At 43.1% G+C, this 24,047-nt stretch overlaps 1 protein-coding gene across 4 annotated transcripts in view; it reads right to left on the reverse strand.

Moving 5' to 3' along the window:
• Window positions 1-2,769: 2,769 nt before the first annotated feature.
• The window catches only part of OCLN (occludin), a 51,428-nt gene continuing 30,150 nt past the window's right edge, over window positions 2,770-24,047 (reverse strand). For 2 of the 4 annotated variants that reach the window (XM_084833535.1, XM_084833534.1), the window contains exons 5-9: window positions 20,810-20,943; window positions 10,049-10,246; window positions 7,918-8,089; window positions 5,879-5,920; window positions 2,770-4,547 (exon numbers count right to left, since the gene is read on the reverse strand). In XM_084833535.1, the coding sequence (XP_084689661.1) occupies window positions 4,446-4,547; window positions 5,879-5,920; window positions 7,918-8,089; window positions 10,049-10,246; window positions 20,810-20,943 (648 nt within the window). In that variant the 3' untranslated portion in view covers window positions 2,770-4,445. Of the gene's footprint in view, window positions 4,548-5,878; window positions 5,921-7,917; window positions 8,090-10,048; window positions 10,250-20,809; window positions 20,944-24,047 lie in introns of all 4 variants that reach the window. The other 2 variants (XM_084833533.1, XM_084833532.1) reach the window with 1 other exon arrangement.

Below are 24,047 nucleotides of genomic sequence, written 5' to 3' on the forward strand. Positions count from 1 at the left end.
CTTCAGCAGTATGTGAACCGAGAACTACCGGAAGTACAAGCTGGGTTTCGAAGAGGCAGAGGAACTAGAGATCAAATTGCCAACATTTGCTGGATCATGGAGAAAGCAAGAGAATTCCAGAAAAACGTTTATTTCTGCTTCATTGACTACGCTAAAGCCTTTGATTGTGTGGATCACAACAAACTGTGGCAAATTCTGAAAGAGATGGGGGTCCCAGACCACCTTACCTGTCTCCTGAGAAATCTGTATGAAGGTCAGGAAGCAACAGTAAGAACCGGACATGGAACAACCATTTGGTTCAAAACTGGGAAAGGAGTACGACAAGGCTGTATATTGTCGCCCTGGTTATTTAACTTATATGCAGAGTACATCATGAGAAACGCCGGGTTGGATGAATCACAGGTCGGAATTAAGATTGCCGGGAGAATTATCAACAACTTCAGATACGCAGATGATACCACCCTAATGGCAGAAAGTGAAGATGATCTAAAGAGCCTCTTGTTGAGAGTGAAAGTGGAGAGTGCAAAAGCTGGTTTGAAACTCAACATTAAAAGAACTAAGATCATGGCATCTGGCCCCATCACCTCCTGGCATATAGAAGGGGAAGAAATGGAAGCAGTGATAGATTTAATTTTCTTGGGCTCCAAGATCTCCGCAGATGGTGACTGTAGCCATGAAATTAAAAGGTGCTTGCTCCTTGGGAGGAAAGCTATGGCAAACCTAGACAGCATAGTAAGAAGCACAGACATCACCTTGCCAACAAAGGTCCGTCTAATCAAAGCTATGGTTTTCCCAGTAGTAATATATGGCTGTGAGAGCTGGACTACGGGGAAGGCTGAGCGCCAAAGAATCGATGCTTTCGAACTGTGGGGCTGGAGAAGACTTTTATGAGTCCCCTGGACTGCAAGGAGGTCAAATCAGTCAATCCAAAAAGAAATCAACCCTGAGTGCTCATTGGAAGGACAGATACTGAAGCTGAAGCTCAAATATTTTGGCCACCTAACGCGAAGAGAAAACTTACTGGAAAAGACCCTGATGCTGGGAAAGATTGAAGGCAAAAGGAGAAGGGGACGGGAGAGGATGAGATGGTTAGATAGCATAACCGATGCAATGAATATGAATTTGAGCACACTCCGGGAGAGAACGGAGAACAGGAAGGCCTGCCGTGCTATGGTCCATGGGGTCACGAAGAGTTGGACACGACTTAACGACTGAACAACAATGCCCTATTCCTGTTGTGTTTATTAAACATAAGAAGAGCGGGGAGCATGCTAGCCCTGCACCCTCCGTCGCCCTCTACATGTGGAGGGTGACTTAGTAAAGAGGAGAGTCTCCTCTATCCATGGGGCTTTTCCATAGGACCCAGAACAACAACTATCCAGCGTTCCAGATTGTGTGGAAAGCCCCCATGTATAGAGAAGGCACTTCCATTCACAATGGCACCCTCCATGTATACAGAATAGTGACAGAGGGGGATGGGTCTATCATGCTCCCCCTCCTCATGTATTAAATAAACGCACAATGGAAATGACTGAATAATCTCCACCATAGATTATCTACTATCAGCTTTGTGCTGATGTTAATATTTCAATTAAATGGAGTACTATAGTGAAGACAACTGAGGTACAGCTACAGTTAAGTCTTGATTGCTGACATTTCAAGCACTTAAAAGAATGTCTGTATATACCAAATACATAATGTGTTTTGGTTACATATGATCAGTGGTGATTGAGAATTTAGGGTTTGTTCACTCAGCTTCAACATCCTATTCCACCACTTCCTGCACCAACGTCTTCCTAGTACAATTCTTCCCCTGTCTCCCCATGTTTAATATTTTTATCATCCTAGGTTGCTGTCATTTCAAATGTTTAATGGTATGTGGGTGTTTTTAAAATTGCTTAGAATTATTTTTATTGCTTAGAATGTTTAGTTTGTTATATTGATATTATTAACCGTCTTGACTATTTTAAGAAAAAGGCAGTATTGAAACATGTGAAATAAACCTTTTTGTCCAAGTAGATGTGGCCACTATAGCTACTTGACCTGGGCTTCATGCTATGACTGGCAAAGTATAACATGGGGTGCAATATCATCATCTCCTAGTCCTTTTTACTCTTGTGAAAGAGCCTGGCCTCAGCTGCTCCAGGAAAGAGATGCACCTGCTCCTTGTTCCCGTTTCCTGGGCAGCTGACAGCATGCTGTGTGGACTGGAGCCAGCAATAATGGTGGCCCAAGACTGCTTACCTAAGAACCCTCCTACTGGGCTAGACAAATCTAGTTCAGCATCCCATTTCCAATTGTGCCAAATGCTTCAAGGAACCAAGGTGGTTCTTCACTAGTTGATGCTTCAGGGAAGCCCACAAACTTCCTCCTCCCCATTTTTTTTGCTCCTCAACAACTGACAGAAATGGACTGCCTCTGCTCATGGAGGTTCAATGTAGCGAACATGGCTAATTACCTTTCATAAACCTATCCCACATAATTCTTCAAGTTTCCTTTTAAAGCTTGCTCTAACTTGAAGATTAACTGATCCAGAAGAGCCTTCTGACATTCCAGCAATGGTAACTAACTCTTGATACCCACCCCCCATGTTGACGTCTAGATTAGGATAAGGTTCACCAAGAATATACTAGTTTGAATTCTGAATTCCCAATTCCTTTGTTCTATAAAATATTTGCTTTTATGTATTGGATGTATGGGTTACGCTTCAGCTAACAAGCTCTCAGGGCAGCTCAAAAGATCAAATAAAAAGAATATGAGCAACCATATAAAAACACAGAGCAATTACATATAATTAAAAGTCAGCAGAACACAATAAATGTGAAACTAGCTAGCTGGCATCCTGGAAACGTGAAAATACTATAAAAGGAAATAAATCCAAGCACATCCATTTTAATACTAATCATTAATGTTTAAGCATAAGCAAAAGTTAAAATAAATTTATTGACACCTTATCATAAAAATGACAAATAAAAACCAGCCTTTACACCATTGTTGCATTTCAATTAGACATGTTAAAAGCACATTTCCTATTCTCCTGGCCAAATACAGTTTTAGGAGACTTGACTTCTTTCACAGCCTACTGGAGGAGAAGGATGTTGAGCACATGAGCCCAAGCTTTACTGCAGCTCATTCTCATCATGGTAAACTGTGGTTTAGCATGACATCCAAATGCAGCCAGGAACTTAAGAAGCTACCATAGCATCTTATTTTCTGCATCCAGTTTCCATGAAGATCATCCATCTCCAAGGAAGCTCACTTCAAAATTTGCATTATGCTCAAGTTTTTCCACCTCTAGGACTTTCCATGGGGGAAGTGGACAACATCCAGCCTAGTGAACAGCATTGATGGCTATTAAACTAGTGCTGGAGCTTGTGCTAAGAAGTTGGCTAACAAAGCACGGGATCTCGATAAGTACAGACAATGTTTGGATTTCACTGTTTCTTTTTTTCCTCATAGACTTTGCACTTTTGTTAATCATAACGTTTAAAAGGAGTATCAACATTTTTGCAAAAACATTTGTCTTTACTTTGGTTTCCATTTTCTTTGGCCATCGCAAATCTGCTTTAGTACAGAGTGGTCTAGACATTTTGGCAGCTTAAAAGAATCAAGCGAATCGCCTGCAGCTCAGTCGTATACATGCCTACTCAGAAGTTAGCCCCACTGACTTCAATGGGACTTATTTCCAGGTAAGTGTGCATTGCAGCCTCACATACTAAGGCACAATTCATAGGAAATTTATAGTCAATAAACTTAGGACACTCAAGTTTAAAACCGTGTTACTCAAAGCTTACATTTGTACAACAAAAGTATCTAAAATACAAATTGAGATTTTAAAAAAGCATTTACATTCAGTTTCACATTGTCATTGGTGATATATCAAAATGGATTAGTAGCATTGGCTGCATTTTGACACTTTATGCAATTAAAAATGTGATTCCTATTAGTTTGACATTTACAAGTGGCCTAGTTGGAGAAAATTGGTTGCTATATTTTGAAAACAAGGGAAGGAAGGAAGATGAACCTTTCAGATAAAGCATCTAACCCACACTATGAACAGCAATTGGAAGTGGCAATAAATCTTTAGAAATGGATTGAGTGAATTTGAGAGCCACAAGAGTATAATTTATCAACTGCTTTGTAAAACAAGATTGCAAAATACTGAGGCAAACAGATTGTGGGTCTCCACAGACAAGTAAGGCAAAGGACAAGATGTCCACTACATAATATTACGATAGGCAAACCTGATGTTAAAGAATGGTGAAATTCCTTGACTTAGTGAAACTGTAGGAGGCCCCATATATTGAGTGCCAAAGTTCATACTTCATAGTAAACATGGCGCAAGTATAATGGTGAAGTAAAAATGAACAAAAGCTCTCTGTCATTACCTATTGTTCAGGATTATGAAAATATTTAAGCAAGGAGACTGATTTTCTTCCTTCTTGTTATGATTTCCGACTGTCATAATCACTGACCATCCTTTTGATGTGCGATAGTTTACTCTTCAGCATCTTGCAGTGCGCTTTTCTGTTCTTATAGTCTGCTGACTAAATACAAAATGCAACATAGTATTAATATGCAAGGGAAAGAAATAACGTTAATGTTAAGAGTACTAGATTAATGGAACATTAATCTGTTTTCAAGGAGACAAACTACAGAACAGTTTGAAAGCAGCTCTTTTCAGAAGTGGGAATTGCAGTGGCACAATAACACCACTAAAGATCATGCAGTGTGCATGGTTCTCTTCCATGTGCATGACCACACACACATTATATGTACGTATGTATGCATGCATGTATATATATAATCTACAGCACTCATTTGGATCCCAGTCAGATGCCACTTCCATAGTGTCAAATATGAATCATTATTTCACATTGTGTGTTGTAGCAGCACCAGTAACAGAGAACACTCACCAACTTTGGACAGGGTGTTCAGCAGCTGCCCCACCCAAGCAGCAAGCAAGCCATTGGCAGCACCCCTTTATACTCAGAAATAGTGTTATCTTTTCATATCTTTTTTTTTTTAGTACCACGTCTGACTGAAAATATGTCAAGTGGTTTCACACAGCTAAATACGTATTCATGTTCCTGTTTTATTAGCGGTATGGCTTTACTGATGGCAGCACTGCTATTTTAACAGCACCAACATATACATATCTACTCAGAAGTCAGTCCCATTAAATACAGTTGGTATAGGATTGCAGCCTAAGCCACTTAAAATCAGATTAGACAGCACTACTAAGAGTAAATGAGGTGAAGTTCCACCTGTTATGGTGAGGGTAGTACTCCCTCTTAAAGGACCAGGTCTGCCATCTGGGGTTGTTATAGATACACCTTTTGGCTGACAACATTTGGCTGACCAACCAAAGAGTTGTTGTCCCTGACCTTGTGCTGTGCCTCTGAAATGCACAGAAGCTCGGGGGAGATCTCAGGCTCCTCTCCCCAGGTCAAAGTTTGGTGCTCAGGAGGAGGATTCTGCCCAATACAAAAAAAAAAAAGCGCCATGCCCCCTCCAATCAGCTTAAAGCTGGAGGAAGGGCAGAAGTATGCTTGGCTCCACACTTTCCAGGCACATGACCTGGAATGACCACAGATGCAGACACTCACAGCAGATGATGGAAGACAGAGGCATGTAAGCTTGTTGTACCTCTGCAGCCTGATCAGTGGTCCAAGCTCCTCCTTCCTAATTTGAGTAAGGAACAACACTAAATAAATACTGCAAGCTTTTAAGAAGAAAAAAGACATCAGGAAACAGACGTCAGAACCCAAGAACCAAGCCATGCTGCTTTCAGGGTGGGTTACACTGCGCACCAATGAACAACAGGAGGAATCTTTGTTTATTCTTAGATTTCTTAAGTAACAGTTAAATTACTTACTGCTTTTATATCCTTCAATCTGTTGTATTCATCAGCAGCCACCTACAAAGAAACATGGCTCAAATTAGACAACATCCATTAGCCAAAAGCTAAAGTAGAACAAAAACAAGCTAAACATTGTATTAATCTTTTGATGAACAAGAACACAGTTGTCTATCTGAAGGAAACCCTATCTATCCTGATTCCTCACAAATATTGAACAGAGACCACAGTATTTGGGGCATGGGGGGAGTAGGGGACATAACTCAGAGGCAGAGCACAGACTTCACATGAAGAAAGTGCCAGGTTCAGTTCCCAGCAACTCCCAGATCTAGAAAAATGTCTGTCTGAAAACCTGGAGAGCCATTAGTGCAGGCAATACTAAGCTAGCTGGACCAATGCTCTGACTCATTATAAGGCAGCTTCCTCTGTTCTAATGACCTCCATGAGTCACTGCCAATTGGAGCAGACAACACTGAGCTAGGTGGATCGATCATCTCACTCTGCATAAATAAGCTTCATATGTTGAAGTTGCTTGTTTATAGCTGCAGAGAGCTAAAAAAGAAAAAGGGATGAGCAAGAATGCAGCTGAGAGGGGAAACAGGAACAACGGCACTGAGGGAGCACAGCTAGAGTGACCAACTATGAGAGGCTAGATTTCTCGACTGCTGACAGGGGCATCTATCACTATAATCGGTGCCAAAGAAGCCAGAAGAGGGACTGAAGAATAAAGACTAGGACAGGAACAAAAGAGACTTCCCAACTATTCTACCAATGTTTATATTTAAGCAGGTAAGATTTAAATGGATCGCCCATGACTCATTTGCAGATTATTCTGAAAGAACACATTTTGAGGGCAGGCATATGGGACTTCCTCAAAAGAGGTCAGTAACATCACCAAATACTTTCCACATTGCTAACTGCAACAATTGGATCGTTCTTGGCTGAATTAGGTTAGAAACTTCCTTTGACGTTACTTCCTCTAAAGCTATAGGCATCTGAGTCTCAAGCAGTATGAAGGGCTGCTGACTAAATATTGGGAAGAAACCACCTTGCTTAAGGGAAACCCATGATTAGAGAGATTTTTAGGAAACAAAATGGCATACATTATGGTCTGGTTAAGATGCTTTTTCCTGGCTGTCGGTTTTTAACTGCAATAAATGAAGCATTACAACCTTCCTCCTAAATACCCTTATTTTAAAAGTTTTGGGGGTGGGGGAAACATACTGATCATAATATTCTTCCCTTCTGCTGCAATTAGTTTTGCACTTGTATAGAGCCAATGCTCAACACTTCCATGCTCAACGTTCCCCAAAACCAAATGGCCACATCCCCTCAAAAAATATGCAGTCACCTTTACCAAACCACAATTTTGGCCCAGCTTGCCCACTATTTTCTGCTCTATTAGTGGCTCTCCAAAGCAGAGGGCTTCCCTTGCTCTGCCCCTGGGAATTGTTTTAAGTGGAGATGCCAGAAATGGAACCGGGGATCTTCTGTATGAAAAGCATGTTGTCTACCACTGGTTGTATGTGATAATTGCCTGAAAAGCTGGAATCCTACCAGTAAGGTTTGCGACAGGATTCCAAAAGGAAGCTGCAAAACAATACTACCAATGCCAAATGAACCTAAAAGTGGTGTTTCACAGCTGCCAAATTTTCACTCGCCAACTAAAACAATAAGGCGGAGCTGAAAAATATTTGGTGCAATTTCTAATCTATCGAATTTAAATTCCCTATTTCCCATATGAGCCTGGATTAAAAGACAGTTGCAATATTCATAACTAGATAGCTTTTCAAGACCAAAATTTAACATGACCACACATCCAGACAGTGGTTAGTAAGAGGCCCTTTTCCTTGAATTATTAAAGCAGGGGTAGGCAACTTGTGGCTCTCCAGATGTTGTTGGACTGAAACTCCCATCTGCCCTAGCCAGCATAGCCAATGGTGAAGGATGATGGGCGTTGCAATCCAATAACATCTGGAGGGTCACAAGTTACCCACCCTGTATTAAAGTGACCCTTTCATATCATCTGTTCAGAATATTTAAATCAATATAATTACCTTATATTCTTCACTGTCCTCACTATAGTCATCCAATTCTTTATCAAGACGCGAGAGTTCTTTGCTGATCTCATCAAGTTCTGCTTGCAACCGCTTATATTCTTGTAGTCCTGCATCAAAGTCTCGCTTGTATGTTTGCCTTTGCTGGTCTGATGTTACAGGTGAATATTCTCTGGGTGAAGAGTGGTTAAAATGTAACTTTTGTATAAATGGAGTGGCTCACTCATAATTGCAGGAAAGTTAAACTTTAAAACAACTGATTTAGCATTTATTTAGAAAGAAGGGATATCTAACTCAGTTCATCTTGTAATTAAATTCATCTTTCAGTTTTGGTCTCTAATCCAAGCATTAAAAGGTAGAATTTAGATGCATACCCTCTTCTACTAGAACTCACACATGTCTAGAGAAGTCTTGTGCAGACATCAAGAGATGCAACAATAAAGAGCAATTCAACACCTTTAAATAGCAAATCTTCAGATGCACTAAACATTAAACTGTACAAACTGCTGAGTATATTCACTAAATGCTAAAATATAACGAATTTGGATATCTATAGGAGATTCTTAATTCCAAGCAGGTACTTGGTGCTGACAATTTCTGAAGAATATAGCAACACTTCACTCTCAGAATGCACTCTTAACACACATCGTGGCATATTTTTAAAATGAATGTTGATATTCTACATAATTTAATTTGATCAAATGGACTGTACAAGTACCTCAGTAACACAGATTCTATTTTTTGCAGTTACATGTTTTGAAACCCTAGTGTGGGTGATATTTCAGATCTGTAAATAAAAATGAACTGGATAGACAGCATATCAAACTTCTTATGGGTATGCATGCTATAACAATTTTGATAATTATATAAAGTTACAGTCACACACATCTCCAGAATGTGGACTGCTTTAGGCTTTCCTTTAGCAAGATTTCCACTTCTAGATGTTATGATGACTGTTTTTAGTTCTATCTCCTTTCCTTGTATACATGGTTATCCAAAACACAAAGAAAGACAAGTTATGCATTTGAAAGATTGTGTTTTTCACAATTTAACTGGGTATAAGCATAGAAAATGCCACCCTTTACTTAATAAGCAATACAAGTTTCATTCAACTTCATCCAAAGTGTAGCTGACTGAATCATGTTGCCATAGCCACGCATAACATGCTCAATTGAGTTTCAGCTTATGTAAAGGGTAACTGAACTGCATTTTATCTGCACCTCTTGTATAGGGTACTACAGGTCTGGCTTACAAAAAGTTATGATAAATAACAGATCAAGGAATTGTGAAATTTACTACTTAGCTACATTACAGAAGACAAAACCATAATTTTATACGAGATTTGTGATTAATACGCAGTGTATTTACCTTAGTCATTGGCCAATTCTACTTAAACATTGATCCATGGATTTTTAAACCAGTTGGATCACATCACTGAAACACAGGATGATCATTTCTGCAATCTTTGCTACATTCTTATGACTAGGTTTGGAAACATCCCTAGACCTTCTGCGTATGCATACAAGCGATTTCTCAAGATGAGCCAGTTGTTTTTGCAAATAGTTTCTAGAGACTGCACCCCAATATGAGACATTTGCCTGCACCTCCCTACACTCTCCTGACATTACACACAAAATGTACCTGTATTGACACTTTAAAAGGCAAGTTTAAACCAACTTTTACGCCACCAACTTTTTAACCCCTACCACAGTCAATATGTTTACTCTGTTACATTCACATACACATACGTCCATGTGGAATTCTTGTACTCCAATTTAAACACAGATGGAGAGGCCGGCAGTGCTTCTCCCATTAGTAGGAAAGGTATTGCACCCAATTTTCTTGTCAGAATGCTAGCTGTTCACTAACAAGCGGGAGGCATCCACTCCTGAAGCTGATTTTCAACCTTTAACTGTTTATGCCAGTGAAAACCTAAAGAAAGTGCTTATATGGGATTGGACCCCCAATGCCCTTTCTTACTCCTTCCTCTCCGCATAACACACACACACACACACATCTTCTGGCAGCCTACATTAACTGGAGCTATAAGAAGGGTTCTCTGCTCTAATGTTGTAGACCAGGTTGCCTACTAGTGCTATGGCAACCATCAGGTTTATCTAATTGTCCATACCTGTCCCAATCCTCCTCCAGTTCATCACAAGACTCTCCAGTGGTGTAATCTCCATCATAGTTGTCAGTACTGGCTCCCTTTGGTCTTCCAGCTCTTCTTTTTTCTGCAGACTCCATAGCTGACCCATTGTAGCTGCTGGTGTTGGCATACTGAGATTGCTTTAGGTCCTTTGTTAAGGGAACAGCAGCTTCAGATATTCTGCTACAAAATAAGAACAATTAGTTCCCAATTTCATGCCAAAGCATCAACAATATGTGGGGCAATTATTTTAACACAGACAGAATAAGGTCTGTTTGTCAGTCTTTGCTCCTTTCTTTGAAGGATACCTTGCCCAATGTAAAAGGTATTTTTCCTATTATTCAGAAAGTACACAAGAACAGTTTTACAGAGTCAGATGGACTAATGCAGCATTAGAGTCTTCAATAACAAGCAAGAACAGACACTTAATGCTGTTTTATATCAATCTATAGCATAAACTAGGACCCTTTCCAGAGAGGCCAACAGACAGATTATTAGATTAAGACCTAACATTCTGGAGTTCTACTTCAGCCAATGGGCTCTACATTACTACTCAGCCTCAGTTACCTAGCAATTAAATGGAAATGAAAGTGCCCACTGAATTGTTATGAACATGAATGAAATAAAGAATTGAAAGCACCTGCACCCTTAAAATGATGGAAACAGACAACCAATCAACAATCAGACAGGAAAAGTGTGAGGTGCTTAGTCACCTAGACATCTTCAAAGTTCATAATTTAACTTATCCGTTAATGATAGTTAATAGTTCAAGAATCTGACACACGGAGGGAGCAATCCTATGGCCACTAGACAGCAGCTAAATGGCCATAGGATATCTGGTTTTCCGGGAACCAACCTCCCCCGACTTCTGCGCTGCCTCGCAGACAGCACAGAACAGCCCTGTCCTCCACACTCGCAAGAGGAGCATGGAGCAGCCAAAAAAGGGCGTGTCTAGGGGCGTTCCGGGGCGGGCGGGAACGCCTGTACAACACATCCAATGTGTTGTACAGCAGCCTTCTCCCCTGCTCCCCCTTCCCACGGCTACACAGCCGCAATTGGTTGTCTAGCCAAAAATGAAGGGCAGGAGAAGCGCGGAGGGAACGATCCCCTCCATGCTTCTCCTGACCCGCACTGGATAGGCGGTTGCTTCTGAGTTCGGAGGCGGCCGCCTATCTGAATAGGATTGCACCCTAAGTGTGGCATATGCTGTGGTTCAGAGGCTCTCTCAAAATGTATCAGTATGTAGGCTACCAGGTTATTCAATATATTCAAATCCCTCACGCAACCAGATGCCATTTTAGAGTAAGATTAAATTCTTCACTCTAGATATAGGTCATATAAAGTTTTTTTTATTTCCAGGAATCACTTTCGCAGACAAGGTTTGTCTTTTGTTACTTTACTATAAAAATATCAGCATATGAATACTAAATAAAAAGCTTAAACATTAATAGATACAAACACATGATACATTCAACATCATCTTAAATCAAGGCTTCTAAGCAAAGTAAAAAAAAACCAATGGTTAGTTTCAAGTTTACCAAGACAGTTTACAGGCAAAACATTGGGAGTAGCTGATCCAAGAGGGCAGCTTCCACTGTTGCCTGTCCAGAATCTCCTTTATATACCTTTTGGAGGCTATTAAACATGTTTAGATTGTTTTTACTTCGTTTATTTACATCCCATTAAGCTACATTCCTAAGGATACATTTCTGTTCTTTAAATCATTTACATCTAAATAATATTACTTCTTATTGAGATAAATGATTATAACAGAGCCAGGATCTGCAGGAGAAGCCACCACCCAGGGAAGAGGGCGTGCCTCCTCCTCCGCTGCTGCTCTCCCTGTGGACTCCTGCCTGGCAGTATTTGTAAGGGGGATGTATTGTTTTGTTTTTTGTTTAACTGTTGGTGGGGGGTGGGGTTTGGGGGATTCTGTTGTGTTTTTAGGGGTGGGTCACCGGCCTGATAGGCAGGAGCGAGGGGGCATGTGTCCACTTGACAGAGGCAGTGGGGGGAGTGTTGGGGGCCAGATAGGGATGTTGGAGAATTCCGCCACGGATCTCAGTGAGGCCGAATGCCAGTGGTGCACTGGAATGCCTACCTGGTGCTGTTCGTGCTGCTTTGAGAATGATGGCCGCGTCTGCGGCTGCCATTCGTTTCTTCATTATACCTGTGATAGGCTACGTAAATACTTAAATACGTGATAGGCTATGTAAATTCCCTGTGGAGGCCATGATAGGCTACGTATATATTTATGTAGCCTATCACGGCAAAAAAAAGGAACGCAAATGGCAGCCGCCGCCATTTGCGTTCCCTTTTTTTTGCCGTGATAGGCTACGTAAAGATATATGTAGCCTATCATGGCAAAAGACAGGGACACAAATTTGCGTCCCTGCGCAGTCCAGCAGCCAGATGTCTGTGGAGTCGCCGTGGAGTGGAGCCAGCTGGGGAGAATTTCGGGGGGAGGGATGGAGCGCCTCCCCCCCACCGTGGATGTCCCTGGACGAAACCAGGTAAGTGTTTCGTACATCCCTAGGGCCAGAACATACCGAGGCTGGGTGGCAGGCACTGGCGGAGTGCTAGGGGCAGGCCATGCCAGGTAAGGGGAACAAGAGAGAGATGTGTAGTATCTGTCCCCTGTTCCGGGCCTGTCCAGAGCCAAAGGATGGCTGAGGGAGGAGTGACTCCATCTTCTGGCCTTCGTTTGCTGCTCTGCAGTGCCAAGTCTGTTACTCAGTCAAGACCCTGCTGAGTGGGTGGAATGCTGCAATCACTGGGGCATTAGATCGTGTGGCTCCGAAACGCCCTCTCCTCCTGAACAGGGTTCAGACTGCACCATGGTTCAATCCATGGTTATGAGCTCTGAAACAGGAGGTGAGACGGCTAGAGCGCCAGTAGCAGACGTCTCGCTCCAAAGACGATCAGACACAGGCTAGAGCTGTATCTTCAGCCTATCACGTGGCAGCGAAGGCAGCAAAAAAGGAATATATGCTGCCTCTACTGTGTCTGCAGAGTGCTGTCCCAGGAGGCTGTTCCAAGTGGTCCAGAGCCTGGTTGGTCCAGTTGCTCCGGAGCCACTGGAGCATTCTAAGTCCTCCTGTGAGGCTTTGGCAAGGCACTTTGCAGATAAAATTGATCAGATTAGGAGTGTTATTACAGTTAGCGAGCAAGAGGTGGTCTGTGGCAAACCGGCTTTGTGGGATCGGTTCCAGCTTCTTCTTTCTGATGAAGTGGACAAGGTGTTTCATCTGTAAGGCCAACCACCTGCTTACTTGATCCTTGCCCATCTTGGCTCATTATGAGCTGCAGAGAGAGGCTAGGTGAGGGGAACAGGGTGGTGTTGAACGCCTCCCTTGAGGAGGGAGTGATGCCATCAGCCCTCAAGGAGGCAGTGATAAGACCGTTTTTTAAAAAGCCCTCCTTGGATCCCCAAGTTCTGAACAACTTTTGCCCAGTTTTGAATCTGCCATTTTTGGGCAAGGTGATTGAGTGGGTGGTAGTGATGCAGTTGAAGGCACCCTTGGAAGAAGCCGATTATCTAGATCCATTTCGATTGGGCTTCAGGCCTGGGCATGGGACAGAAACGGCCTTGGTGGATGATAAGAGGAGGGCTCTGGATAGGGGCAAATGCTCCTTACTTTTCTCCTCGACCTCTCAGCGGCTTTTGATACCATTGACCATGGTATACTCCTGGACCCCCTTGGGGGGTTGGGCATTGGAGACACCGTATTGCGGCGGTTCCGGTCCTTCCTCTCTGGCAGGTACCAGAGGGTAGCACTGGGAGAGGAGGTTTCAGACCCATGCCGGCTCACTTGTGGGGTGCCACAGGGTTCCATCCTCTCCCCGATGCTATTTAATATCTATGTGAAGCCGCTGGGGGCTATCATCAGGAGGTTTGGGGTGCGGTGTCATCAATATGTGTATGACATGCAGCTCTACCTCTCGTTTAAATCTTCACCAAGGTTGGCTGTGGAATCCCTGTCCCAATGTCTGGAGACGGTGAGTGGCTGGATGGGGAGGAATAAGCTGATGCTGAACCCTGACAAGACCGAGGTACTTTTGGTGAGAGACAAGAGGAGGTTGGTGAATGTTGACCTGGTGTTGAATGGGGTACAGCTACCCTTGAAAGACCAGGTCTGCAGCCTGGGGGTCATTTTAGACTCCCAGCTGTCCATGGAGGCTCAGGTGTCAGCTATGAGCCGGACAGCGCTGCACCAACTCCATCTAATACAGCGGCTGCGCCCCTACCTTCCCGACCATCCTCTCGTCTAGACTACTCTAATGCACTCTACGTGGGGTTACCCTTGAAGATGCTTCAGAAGCTGCAGCTGGTACAGAACGCAGCGGCTCGCCTGATTAAAGGCAGCCAACGGTGTGATCACATCACTCCAGTGCTGAAGGAATTGCAGTGGTTACCAGTTGTTTTCCGGGCCAAATTCAAGGTGTTGGTTTTGACCTTTAAAACCCTATATGGTTCCAGCCCAGCCTGTCTTAAGGAGCTCCTCCAGCAACACCAGACAGGCCGCTCAACAAGATCAGCCTCAGATGGCCTTCTTTTTGTCCCATCAGCCAGGACAGCTAGGCTGGTGAGGCCAAGGGAGAGGGCCTTCTCTGTGGTGGCCCCCACTCTGTAGAACTCCCTCCCCAGGGAACTCCACCATGCCCCTCTTTAATAAGCTTCCACCATGCGTTGAAAACTTGGTTGTTCAGGCAGGCATTCGGGGTAGGTAGGGGAATTTTAGAAAAGTGTGTTTTAATGTGTAATTTTATTGTTTTTAAACTGTTTGTATTATTGTATATCGCCCAGAGTGGCCGGGTGACCAGCCAGATGGGTGATTAAGAAATGTAATAAATAAATAAATAAATAAATAAAAATAAATAAATAAATAAATTACATACATACATACATACATATAAAAACGTTTCAGAATCCTATGACATGTTACAGGAGTGCTTGTGACACAAGATTTCTTTGACTCCATCCTGTCTTGTATGTGTTCTCAAAACATATCTCTTGTGTTTATGAGCTTAGAATATCCCTCTTGTTACCTCATCTGATCACATTCCTGGTTTTGTTATTAACTTAATTATTTTTACGATTTTGTGAGGGTGATGTCACTATAAATTTGCTATGGGCACTAACCTCCTGGTGCCCCAAGTGCAAAACCTGGCACATCTTGTCTGGATTACTTCTTTATCAATAAAGATTACCAATGAGCAAATCATCAATTACTAATTGTTTGGCACTTCAGTTTCCCATCTGGGAAGCCTCAAAGATAAGACAAGTTTAATTAGTCTTGTACCAAGAGGCCAAGTTGAGTTGCTTTGGAATTTTATATTTTAATCCAGAATTTTCTTGGAGCAATTTAATTGCTAATTTCTTAATTTTACAGCAGGGGCAAGGTGGTGCAAATATGGAAGATTTGCCTAATTTGCCACATAGAGTTTAGAAACAACCTGAATAAACTAACTAAATGCTATTGCAAAAAGTGAGGGTGGCCGTATTGGCCAATTTCCCCCTCCCCCACAAATCAGTATCACCATAATAGCTTTATTAGGCCAACTCAAAGGTCACAAAATATTGTGCAAGCTTTCAAGTTCTCCAGAACTCGTTATCCTACTGTAATCAAATAAGTACATGTAAATAAAATAATTACATGTTCCTCCATTTCCTTCTCCTTTCTCTGTTGTCTCCTTTGAATTATCAAGACTCTAAGCCCCTTGGCCCAGGGACCCTGAACTCTCATGGTGTCTCACCAAAAAATCATCTGTTCCACCCTGAACATATCCCAAATAAAGACATAGCTACTGGAAAGGTTTACAGTTCATGCAATTCAGTTGTTTGGAATAATGATTACAGGTTTAATTGACCCTTGCAGCATCCATCCACTGCCCCGCCACACCCACAAACAAAACAAGGAATTAACTTTTAAGCTTAGTCCTCATGCATTGAAGAATAATAAATCCAGGGATCCACAAATTTTGGCTGACTTTGGTCTCCAGGATCCTGCTCTTGCCTTTCAGTGCTATCATATGTTTATTTGAAAGTCAGTCCCATTGCATTCAATGAGGCTTATTCCCAGGTAAGTGTGCACAGCCTTTCAGGCATAGCCCACAACCTTGCTCTGTGCTTCCACAGGTAGTCAGGAACAATCCCTTGCTCCCTTCCCCAGCTTCAAATTTCTGGAGCTGGTGGAATGGAGGTGGGGCTCGTTTTGCATTGGTCAATTGAGGTGGCCCTTGGCTACCCACCATCCAAACAACCAGACTGAAAATAAATACAAGGATGATCCCTGCGTCCCCCCACCCCCAAGCTAGAGAAAGGCTGGGGTGATGAAACACTTGCAAAGTCAGCCAGTGTAGTGTAGTGGTGAGAGTGACGGACTGGGAGCCGGGAAATCCGGGCTCTAGTCCCCACTTGGCCATGGAAGCTCACTGGGTGACTTTGGGCCAGTCATAGACTCTCAGCCCAACCTACCTCACAGGGTTGTTGTTGTGAGGATAAAACGGAGAGGAGGATAACGTAAGCCGCCTTGGGTTCCTCGCAAGAGGAAAAAAGGCGGGATATAAATGCAAGCAAGCAAGCAAGCAAGAAAGAAAGTAAGTCATGGGTACTGAGCAGAGATGTGGATTTCAAATTTTTTTGAAATCATAGAATCATAGAATAGTAGGGTTGGAAGGGGCCTACAAGGCCATCGAGTCCAACCCCCTGCTCAATGCAGGAATCCAAGTCAGAGCATCCCTGACAAATGGCTGTCCAGCCTCGTCTTGAAGGCCTCCAGTGTGGGAGAGCCCACCACCTCCCCAGGTAATTGGTTCCATTGCCGTATTGCTCTGACACTCAGGAAGTTTTTCCTGATGTTCAGTCGGAATCTGGCTTCCTGTAACTTGAGCCCATTATTCCGTGTCCTGCACTCTGGGATAATCAAGAAGAGATCCTGGCCTTCTTCTCTGTGACAACCTTTCAAGTACTTGAAGAGCGCTATCATATCTCCCCTCAGTCTTCTCTTCTCAAGGCTAAACATGCCCAGTTCTTTCAGTCTCTCTTCATAGGGCTTTGTTTCCAGTCCCCTGATCATCTTTGTTGCCCTCCTTTGAACCCTCTCCAGCTTGTCTGCATCCTTCTTAAAGTGTGGTGCCCAGAACTGGACACAGTACTCCAGATGAGGCCTAACCAGTGCTGAGTAGAGGGGAACTAGTACTTCCCGGGATTTGGAAGCGATGCTTCTATGAATGCAGCCCAAAATAGCATTTGCCTTTTTTGCAGCCACATCACATTGTTGGCTCATATTCAGCTTGTGATCGACGACAATTCCAAGATCCTTCTCGCTCGTAGTGTGGTTGAGCCACGTATCCCCCATCTTGTAACTGTGCATCTTGTATCCCCCATCTTGTAACTTGTAACCATCTTGTAATCAGACACACTCCTGGGTTACAGAGGGCAGTTTTATAAGGTGAAATCAAGGATGTCTTAAACCGAAATGCATGCCTTTTTAATGCTTCTAATGTGGTATACTGCTTTTCAATTGAATGTATATTCTAATGAACTTTTATTTCATTCAGTATAGGGACTCAGAACATCAATAAAGCTTCACTTGTAAGACATGTCCTGATTTTTCTTCTTGAGAATTGAAATTCTGCAATGAAGAGGTGACATGTACTGCCCCACTTCTCAAAATATGTGACTGTCAACTGTGACAACCATTCATTAGAGCGCTATTTTACGTAATACGTGTGTAAAAAGCCAGTGTGGTGTAGTGGCTAGAGTGTTGGACTGGGGGCCGGGAGATCCAGGTTCTAGTCCCCACTCGGCCATGGAAGCTCACTGGGTGACTGTGGGCCAGTCACAGACTCCCAGCCCAACCCACCTCAGGGGGTTGTTGTTGTGAGGATAAAATGGAGGAGGAGGACTATATATGCCGCCTTGGGTTCCCTAAGGAGGAAAAAAGGTGGGATATAACAGTAATAAAATAAATAAATAATAAATAAAGAGTGCACCTGTTATATTATTTTTATTTATAAACATGAATAGCAAGTTTTGCTATAAGTGTCTTCTGGACAAAAAAAACAAGTCTGGAAGATACAAAGGTAAGCAACAGAAGATCCACATACTTCCAGATCACCACCTCTGCAGAACTCCCCCTTGAACCCAGACAATGAAAATGTGGAAGAAGGGGCTAGACTAATGATCAAACATCACATCTAAGGAATGCCTGCTGAACAAGTGTGACACTGGAAAACCAGTAATGGAAAACAAAAGGCAAGTTGGCTTTCTAAACAATGGATCCAGAGAATACCACAAGGGGACGTATCTCAAATGCATGCCTAAGGCATTAATCACCATGCTTAACATTTCCCCAAACTTACATTGATCCTAGCTCTCATTTAAAACCATTTCAGCCACTATAAAATGCAAGGTGCAGCGGCTTTGTCACTGTGGCAGAGAGCTAATTTGGGTAGTGGTTAAAATGTTGGACTGAGACTCAGGAGATCCAGGTTGTAGTCTCCACTTGACGATGAAGCTCACTGGAAAATTTTGGGCCAGTCACTGACTCTTAGCCTAACCTACCTCACAGGGTTGCTGTGAGGATAAAATGGAGAGGACCACGTAAATCACCTTCAGTTCGTTGCAAGAGGAAAAATGGTGGGATATAAATGTAATAAATAAACAGCAGCAGCTAATGAACAATATGCTCAAGAGACCACAGCTGCAATCCTTTGCACACTTACCTGAGAGAGCAAGTCGCAAAGAACTCAGTGGGACTTGCTTCCAAGTAGACATGCATAGGATCAAGGCCATTTCTTTGTGGGGTGAATAGGGTGGCTGTCTTGGACGCAACAAACAAAACAAACACTGACAACAAAGGTCTGCATAGTTCAAGCAATGGTCTTCCCCGTAGTAACCTATGGCTGCGAGAGCTGGACCATAAGGAAGGCTGAGCGAAGGAAGATAGATGCTTTTGAACCGTGGTGCTGGAGGAAAATTCTGAGAGTGCCTTGGACTGAAAGAAGATCAAACCAGTCCATACTCCAGGAAATAAACCCAGACTGCTCACTTGAGCGAAGGATATTGAAGGCAAAACTGAAGTACTTTGGCCACATAATGAGAAGACAGGATACCCTGGAGAAGATGCTGATGCTCGGGAAAGTGGAAGGCAAAAGGAAGAGGGGCCGACCAAGGGCAAGGTGAATGGATGATATTCTGGAGGTGACGGGCTCGACCTTGGGGGAGCTGGGGGTGGCGACGGCCGACAGGAAGCTCTGGTGTGGGCTGGTCCATGAAGTCACGAAGAGTCGGAAGCGACTGACCGAATAAACAACAACAACAACTTGGACGCAACATTTGGGGGGGGGGATGACTCCCTGAAGGTGGCAGCAACGCTCCAGCTCCTTCCCTGTGCCTGTGCCTGTCACTCACCCACCTTTGCTACCCAGAGACTGAGCCCGCCCGCCCAATCTCTCACTCTGAGGAACCTTGCAGAGTGAGAGATCTGGTGCACTCTACAGATAGCCACAGCAGGTGCACAAAGCAGCTGAGGAAGCTTGCCAGAGAACCAGACAGGCCCAAATGCTGTGCTTTGAGGAGTACTTCCTTTAATTTAAGCAGCACAGGCTATCTTCATAGACAACTCACCCAGAATGCCTCACTTTAAGGAAGGCCCCCTTGAAGCACAGCATGGAAGGGGAGGCAGGCAGCAGGGAGAGTAAGGGGATGGAGGAGGGTGGTGGCTGGAGAAGGAGGAGGTAAGATCAAAGCAAGGGGGTGGTGATAGAGGTGGCGGAGAGAAGAGGGGGGCATGTCCACCAGGGTGCCAAAATACAATCTTGCCTAGGACCCCAAAATACTTAAGAACGGGCTTACATAGGATTGCACTGTAAGTGTGAGGTTATTTCCTAGGTTATCAAAATACTGATTGGTTATTCTTATCCAAATACTGGCTATCCTTATACAAATACTGATGATTAAATACTGGAACACACATTACATTAAAAGGAAACAGTGTAACATGGAAACCACACTTTTCAAACAGACATTGTGCTTTTTGCTCATGTGTGTATGCGTGTGTTGTATATTTTATATATTTTTTGTACTTTTATCATTAGGTCTGCATATCTTAGAAACTGTACTGCAATATACAGCCATCATGACTAGCCAAAAGTTTTTTGGTGGGTAAAATACTGAAAAAAGCCACCAGGTCTATGCACATCTCCGACTGTGATAAAGAAATAGAACTGTACTTAATAAACCCTGCACGAACGTATGAGTAATTACCTATGAGGGTCATTAAGATCAATAGTGCTTTTAAAAATAGACTGTTCTGCCAGTTCTCCGGGTTGATCAGATGCAGGTGTAATACTACTGATTCCTTCCCTTCTGGAGCATAAACTCTACGCTCTACCCACCCTCTGCCCACCATCAATTAACAGCAGCCAGCTAAAAGGTAACTACAGTTAGGCCTAACCAGGGTCTCCAGTAAATCCAAGATCCAAGACTAGCCTTAATTAATATCTTGGAAAGGCAGAAAACTTGCTTGGACCTAATTGCCGCTAATAGTTACATCAGCAGCAATCTTAGTGATGATAAAGCTTACTGAGCAGAGGAAGATCCATGCTTCATAAAGGTGGAATAAGGGAGGAAGCAGATGATATTAGAGCTTGCTCCCAATTGTTTAACCATGGTGCTGTGCTGGCCTTCTGTTGCGTTGTGCCTACTCAATCAGAAAATAGGGACAGTGTACTTACGGAGTAGCTCTGTAGCTGTTGTCATTGTAGATCCGATGTGCAGGAGCATCAGAAACTGAGTAACCCACAGAACTGGCAACTCGATCTGGATAGTCAGCTACTGGTGTGGGTGCTGCTGGTTCTACATTCTTGACCTGGAAGAATATACACCTGTCAAATTAAAGATAAATGCATAGCACTGAACAAGACACCACCATTTCAGAACTAAACAATTTAGTCAGCTTTTAATTCGTCCAATTTCAGATCCTTAAATGTCACAATACCTCGTCAGAAAAAGATTATCCCTGTTGGTATTTAAAGGAAGTCTTAACTTCTGGAATAGATGGCTGACTGCACACCACACCATTGACAAACAGGTTACCTGATAGCTATCTGCCCACAGGGGGCATAATAAGCAACTCACCCCAGATAGAATTATGCAACATTTCCACTACCAGTATTTTTTATCAAGCCCTTGTCTGCCTTAAAAGTGCATGCGAGAATAGGAGTCACTACAATTCAACAGTTAAACTAAGGTGTTCTTGATCACAAGATATGGTGATGGCCACCAAATTAAGGCAGCTTTAAAAGGGGATTAGACAAGTTCATGGAGGACAAGGCTACCAATGGAATGGCTTCTAGTCATGATGGTCATATTCTACCTCCAAGATCATAGCCAGCATGCCTCTGAATACCAGTTGCTGGAGAACTTGAGTTGAAAGATGTGACTGCAGTCATGTCCTGCTTGTGGGCTTCACATGGGCCTCTCTGGTTGGCCACTGTGGGAACAGAATGCTTGGCCTGATCCAGCAGGACTCTTACGTTCTTATGGTGTTCCCCTGCCGCCTGGTGAACATTTCTTTTCAGTCTAACCTTTGTAAAGAGACTAAAGATTATTCACTTTCTGGAGGTCATCCCAGGACTCTTCAGGTTGGCTACTACCATCAGAAGAAATTATATCTTTCCAGGTTTAACACAAGTCATACAGCAGTGTCTCTTGCATGCATTTTTATGTTATCAAGCCTGAAAATGCCAGTCTCTCACACCAGGAAAAAAGAGAAACTGGAAAACTCCCTTCTTGCCCCACCAGGCAGAAAGGAACAAATACTGGCATTTAGGGCGTAATCCTATGGATGTTTAGACAGAAGGAGATCCTACAACTCCCAGCATCCCTCAGCCAACATAGCATAGCTGGCTGGGGAATGCTGGGAGTTGTAGGACTTATTTCTGCCTAAACATCCATAGGATTCACCCTGAGTCATATTCCCTTACACAAAACAGCATGTGAAGTAGCACACAACGTTAAAACTCAATTAAAACCAGCCTAAACAATTATCACACTAAAATAAAAAACAAAACCCAGCTGTAACTCAGCCATCACAGCACAACTGGCTAATTAAAAGCTTAAGCAAGCTTAAAATGCAGACCAATTCAGCCAGCTGAAAAAGCTCTCAAGAACAGCTACATTTTTACCTGTCAACAAAAAGCCTCACTAAGGGAGGTCAGGAGGCCCACCCTGGGAAACACATTCCACAGAGAAAGCTCAACACAATACACACTCACTGCTCACTCAGGACAAACTGCCCAGAGCAGAATCCAGCTGCCTCCTTCTCTCACTTGAATGTATGTCTGCAGACCCAGTTGGGGGGTGGGGCAGCAGACAGACTGCTTTGGTCTCCTCGTTACTTACTCTGGCCTGTCTATGACAACGATAGTGGCACTGAATGGAGCTATGAGCCATGGACCTGAACTGGCTAGTCCTGCTACCTTAATTATACCAGGGAGTTTGGGTGCACAGACCAGAGCTCCAAACAGCATCACCACTGTGCCCCCATCCTGCTGTCCATGTGCTGATCCTGGACCTAGCTGCCTGCTACATCAGGCTACCACTGAGTTAGAAGAGTGCCTGTGAGACAGCTGCTACCTGAAGCAGGCAAGGCATTATATTCTGCATCTTGCCAGGATGGTTTCCAGGCAGGTGTGGGAGCAACCCATTCACATGCTTAGGAATGTTCAGCCCAAGGTGCCAGAATTTATTAAAACAAGTGTTGGAAATTCTAGGTTTAAGGCATATTGTAGAATAGCATGGGTCAGGGCAGTCACCTTGGTGTAACCTCTTGCTAAGAACTCGATGCCATTATCTGCATACTGAAGGCAACAACCATATTAAATACAAACATTTAGGGTTGCAGCAGGCACAGGTGCTCTCCTTTTCTACCTAAAACAGTTTACCTTTTCTTCTTCCCTCCCCATCCCCTTTTCCTTGTGTCTCGCATTTTTTTAGATTGTAAGCTTGTGGGCAAGAACTGTCTTTTTTGCTGATTGTAAGCCACTTTTTTGTCTGAGGAGCAGGTTAAGAATACTTTAAATAAATAACATCTATAAGAATCCTCTCTGCATAAAACATGCACACACTCACATATACACATATATGATTTATAAGGACCTTTCAACTGGCCCATCTGTACTGGCTTCAAATGAACATGGGTCTTTCCATTAAAATTGTGCTCTTACGTAGGAAATGGGGAAGAATCTTCCCTGCTGGCAGCAGTATTGATGTTAAGACTACACAGTAACCTGCCAAAATGAATACCCACTTACAAAGCACTATGGTCAGAATCACGTGATAGGTTTTGTAAACTGCCACGTGCGTCAGTATTTGGGCAACAAGTACACCATCAAAGAATTATATTTATTTATGTATTTATATTATTTCTATACTGTCCAATAGCTGAAGCTCTCTGGGCAGTTCACAAAAATTAATTAATATATAAAGATTGCCTAATTTATCTCTGTGAAACCACTGGTAAAAGGGGTCCATGTGCTTTATCCCAGAATGGAAACACATCTGAGTTACAGATGGATTTTATATTTCCAAAATGGGGGACCCAACTTTTTTCTTTTCCTTGCTCTCAGCAACCCTAGGGGCAGCTCCAGGTCCAACCTATAACCATCACATGATCTGCAGAGCTGAATTTGAATTTCTGTAGACCCCTCTACCTCTACTTGGGATTTTGAAAATACAGACACTGTGACTTCACTATCAAGCCAATCTTTTTCATTTCCTTTTTCTCCCCATCTCCCCCGACACCTGCCCCACCGCCAAGTCTGCTTTTTGTAATACCTTGCCTGATGGAGAGATCTGGAGATCTCAAAAGCGCGTACATTTTCTGTGACCCTATGGTTGGCTTAATAAAGCCATTACACTAATATCGATTTTAGAACTATCCAAGAAGTTGGTGTAACTATCTTCACAAAG

The sequence above is a fragment of the Heloderma suspectum genome, chromosome 2, assembly GCF_057233095.1.
Source record: "Heloderma suspectum isolate Gila_16-S chromosome 2, 16-S_ref, whole genome shotgun sequence".
NCBI classification, from domain to species: Eukaryota; Metazoa; Chordata; class Lepidosauria; order Squamata; family Helodermatidae; genus Heloderma; species Heloderma suspectum.